This window comes from Anneissia japonica, unplaced genomic scaffold, assembly GCF_011630105.1.
Source record: "Anneissia japonica isolate Jap-2015-1 unplaced genomic scaffold, ASM1163010v1 scaffold287875_len126108_cov110, whole genome shotgun sequence".
In the NCBI taxonomy this organism is placed as follows: domain Eukaryota; kingdom Metazoa; phylum Echinodermata; class Crinoidea; order Comatulida; family Comatulidae; genus Anneissia; species Anneissia japonica.
Genome location: NW_022701482.1, coordinates 111771 through 117118, shown reverse-complemented (window position 1 = coordinate 117118; position 5348 = coordinate 111771). Strand labels below are relative to the sequence as shown.

Here is a 5348-nt window from a genome sequence, read left to right as displayed (position 1 = left end):
GAAGGGCGCCCTGTACGTTGGGCACGAAGTATAGGAAACTTGCATGGTTAAAAAGAAGGGCGCCGCCTACGTTGGGCACGACTTCCGCCTCATTTTTACAATGCGAGAACTCTATCTTGTATTTCTAGTATCTTTGACTTACACATATACGATGTTACCAAGTTGTTACACGCCCCTCCATTTAGGCATGGAGAACTATTATATGGATTTGTAGAAACTATTCGACTGAAGCAAAGTAAAATAAACCAAAAAAAAAAAAACATTGAAAATGTTTGTAAATCATGTTCTAGAAATATTGGTGTTCCCAAAAAAGTCAAAACATTTTTACCAAAGGCTTCACTCTATCAACTGTACTGCTCATTGGTTTTACCGTATACTATGGTTTGCTACTATGGGGAAATGCTAGTAAAGTGTATATCAACAAACTGTTTCTATTACAAAACATGCCTTAAGAACAATATCACACAGTTCGTATATGTGTCCAACTAAACCATTATTTCTTAAATATAATGTTTTAAATATCTTTGACATGTATACAAGTGAATTTGCTACTTTTATGTACAAATATGAGCACGACATGTTACCAGCTTCACTTAAACATTTTTTTACTACCCATTGTGAAAACCATTTATAATACCAGAAACAAAGATGATTTCTTAATTCCAGTTGAAATGGTTAAATCTGTGTTGTTGTCAGGTCCAAAAGTATGGAATGATCTGCCTAAAAATGCCAAATGTGCTCATACTATTTTAATATGCATATAATAAAAGTATGACAATGTGCATATATTAGTTCACTTTAACCATAATTCAATACCTTTTCCCTGTATTGTATGGGTTCGTTCTCGAATATGCTTAAATTTTTAATGTAAAGGTGGTGCAATATTTTACAAGCAATTTGCTTTCATTTGTATCTCCTCAATCTATTTTTTTTTTTCATTATTTTTGTTGATGTGTATTTTTGATGGTTAATATACAGGGTATGTATTGCATCATATAGTGTATAACTACATAATGCACAATCCATTAGAACATTATTAAAAAACCACCATCTGCATCTTGAAGAAATATCAATGATTTTACTATTACTTGTACATTAAAGCCATCCATACAATAAACCCATACCAAAATGAACATACTAACTACTGTATATCATACTAACACGCCTACTCTATCACACCACCACAAATCATACACCATGCACACACAAACATTAAATAAAAAGTCAACAAACAATTTAATACATCAGGCCAAAAAAAAAGATATATTTTTTACAAAAAAAAAAAGAGCGACCCTAGATTTTCAAGTATTTGGGGTCAGTCAGGCTTGGGAAAAGGTTTATATTTTTTTACATTATTAAGCACATTATTTTTCAAATTACTTGTTGTTATTTACCTGGACATGTTGCTTCACACAATGCACTGCTTTCAAAGTTGTTGGCATTTGCACCACAATAATAAGCAAATGGAGTACAACCACTTGTACTGTCAGCATAGTAATAACGCAAAGCTACTTGTGCCCCTGGGCATGTCGCAGCCGTTCCAGCAGCTAAAGGTAAGGAACACACATCTGGAAAACAATAATAATTAAAACATAAATTTGTCTATATTTACACTGAATTTTCATTAGGTTTTAAACTACTTTAATTATTTATTCATTTCAAATAGATGAATTTTGGCCATAAGTATAACAGAGGGAACTGAATTTCCGAATTCAGACTTATATTGGTCCTTACAAATTACAGGTGCAATTCCTCAGTAAAATATGCTATAAACAAGAGTTTCAAGTTATTCGTACTAAAAATGTTAAATATTTTTAGATATACTGAAATACAATTCATATAATAAAAGATTTGCCCATTAAAAGATCATAATACACACACTATGTGCAATATGATGAATGTGGGTAAATGAAGGAATGAATGAATGGGTGAGCAGTTGAATGAGTGAATGCATGAATAAGTGAATGAGTTAATAAATGAATGAATGAATGAATGAATGAATGAACGAACGAATGAATGAATGAGTGAATGAATCAATGAATGAATGAATCAATCAATCAAGTAATCAATCAATCAATCAATGGATGGATGGATGTATAAATTGATGGAAGATTGTGTGGATGAATGATTGGATAGATGAATGAAATAGACAGACAGATGCATAACTGACAGACTGAATGTGTAGATTGATAAATGATTGTGGATGATTGATGAATGATTGTGTGATTGAATGAAGGAATTGATGGATGAGTGAATAGATAAATAGGTGACTGACTGACTGACTGACTGACTAAATGAATGATTGGACAGATTAATGAATGATTGTGTGGATGAATTAATGAATGGATGGATGGATTGATTAATGGATGTATGGATGTATAGAAAGATGGATGGATGGATGCCTGACTGACTGACTGGATAGATTAGTAACAGATTGTGAGGGTGTATGATTGTATGGACGAATGAATGGAGACTTGGATGGATGACTGAATTTGATAAAATGTTGGCTATTCTGTCTTTTGTGTTAATGTTTGGTTTGTCATCCAATTTACAAATTGATAAAACATCGCTATGCGTTGGCAGTGTCTTTGTCAGCGCGCTGCTTGTTGAATAGTGTTTGTGTTTCAAATATACACAGAAATATTTGTTTTGGTCTTGTCAAATTAGAAATGTTACTATATTGTGTCACTCATTCACATCCTAGGCTCCTTATTTGTCTACTCTTGAGGAGTACTTACGTTTTAGTGCCTAGTAAATTAATGGTCAGTATGAGATCAAAACGTGACAAAGGTGCTAGCAACCAATGTCAGAATCAACATGGTCAGATGAACACGGAAATCAACAAATCATGCAAATACAATTGTAACGATGCTTTAGGTTAACTATTTTCTTTAATAAGTATGTTTCGCAAATATCATGCTGTTGTTATGTGACAATACAGTACTTCAATGCTCAGAACCACTACTTGGGGAAAAAAGTGTCCCTTTAACAGGGGTGTCCCCTGAGTGGAATTGTACTATTAATAGGGGGTTTGGTATGTTTTCATACAACGATGAATTACACTCTTTATAATTTTATTTCTATTCAACAAAAAATCAGTTACATTTGAATTAGAATTTATAGCAATAATTTTCAATGCAAAATTCATTTATAATATCAATCAGCAGTAATTTCATTAAAACTATAATAGTTGTATTATGTTCCTAATATTATTTTATGATGCGATGTTGATGACCACATTTTTTTTTTTTAAATATTGGATGCATGTAGCATGCATATAGCAACGACTCAAAAATAAGAATGTGTGTTCTGACATTGATTAGAATCCCATGAAAGTACACAAAAAAAGAAATCCCATGGTTAAGGGTTAAATTTGACTCAATGCACTGCTTTCAAAGTTGTTGGCATTAGCACCACAATAATAAGCAAATGGAGTACTGTACAACCACTTGTACTGCCAGCATAGTAATAACGCAAAACTGCTTGTGCCCCCGGGCATGTCGCAGACGTCCCAGCAGCTAAAGGTAAGGAACATACATCTGGAAAACAATAATTAAAACATAAACTTGTCTTTATTTACATTGAATTTTCATTAGGTTTTAAACTACTTTAATAATTTATTCATTTCAAGTAGATGAGTTTTGGCCATAAGTATAACATAGGGAACCCAGTATGAACTGAATTTCCGAATTTAGATTTATATTGGTCCTTACAAAAATTATTACAGGCACAATTCCTCAGTAAAAATATACTATAAGCAAGAGTTACAAGTTATTCATACTAAAAATGTTAAATACTTTTAGATTTACTGAAATACAATTCATATAATAAAAGAGTTGCCCATTAAAATATCATAAATACACATACTATGTGCAATATGAAGAATGTGGAAATAGAATGAAAGAATGAATGCATGGGAAATGAAAGAATGAATGAATGGGTGAGCAGTTAAATGAGTGAATGCATGAATGAGTGAATGAGTTTATGAATGAATGAACGAATGAATGAACGAACGAACAAACCAACGAATGAACGAATGAATGGGTGGGTGAATGAGTGAATGAATGAATGATTGGATAAATTGATGAATGATTGTATGGATGAATGAAATGGAGACAGATGGATTGTATAAATTAGAGAATTCAGTAGCATGGGGAAGGGTGGGGGATAAAAAAATTTAAACCCAGGTTTTCCTATCCCTCACCAGAAGTGTTCTGAGCACAAAAAATTCCAATCATGTAAGTACATAGATAAAAACAACATACAAGCACCAGAAATAACCCGTCGAGTACAGTAGTCTAATACCCCCTAAAAGAGCCCAAAAGTACCTCAGGTAGTGGCGGATTCAAGGGGAGGGGGGTGCTATCAAAATTTGAACAAAATTGAGAAATATTGAGTCTAAGAGTGCCATTTCCGGCTATCTAGAGGTGCATAATCATAAAATGTAATTACCTCAGCCCAAACCATGATGAAAGTCCCTCTCTGGGCCCTATTCTATTTCAAATTTCTGTATCGATCCCGCCACTATCAGCCCCACCATGTTTGAAATGGCATTGTCAGACTAATTTTCAAATAGTATTTTCAACAATATGACATACCCTAGGCCTAAAGCCTGCTCCACGGATCCGTTGCTGCTATCATATCAGCTCCCTCAATTTAACCCTTATTCCCCGTCAGTCTCCACCTCCCTCCATGTCAATACTCTACACCACAACGTACATTGAGTGAGCTACCATTGCACTCACAAAAAGCCAGACTCTTGTTAACAAACCAGGAGTCTCACGGAAACTGAGACGGCCTTAGTGGCGGATCCGAATACAGATCATTTCGGTCGCGCTTCGTTTCGGTCGCGGTGTGTTTTCAACAAATATATGGAGCGCCATATGGAGTTGCGAAAACGCCAAATTTAATATAACTAGGCCTAATTATCATTGTGAGTTCGTCAATCGGTTTATCATACTTTTTTAAAATTTATGTTTTGTTGTCTTTCTGCTAAGTAACAACATAGGCTACTTAAAAGCAAATAAATTGAATACTATTATTACTAAATTTCAATTAATATTATGGTATTTATAGGTTTATTGCATTCCTAGTACCATTCACTCTTTTATCGGACGGGGTTTTTTTCGTTTTGTTATCGATTCTACGCTTCCTACTACATAACAAATATTTATAAAAATCGAACTTCTTATCAGGAAAAAGCAGCCAACTCGTTATTTAAATTACTGTAACATTAGTTTATTAACAATTATTTTTATATTAGTATTAAAGTTTATTATTGTTCCTATATTACTGTATCACTTGGTGCTATTTTTCTTTTTTTACAGAAACAACGCAGATGTTACAAA

General features: G+C 33.4%; 1 protein-coding gene across 1 annotated transcript in view; it reads right to left on the bottom strand.

Moving 5' to 3' along the window:
- Positions 1–5348, bottom strand: part of LOC117103558 (fibropellin-1-like) — a gene marked incomplete at its 3' end in the record, with an annotated part of 41694 nt that overhangs the window by 8269 nt on the left and 28077 nt on the right. Inside the window, exon 10 of the mRNA XM_033244129.1 lies at positions 1395–1568. Coding sequence (XP_033100020.1) covers positions 1395–1568 — 174 coding nt within the window. The remainder of the gene's footprint in view (positions 1–1394; positions 1569–5348) is intronic.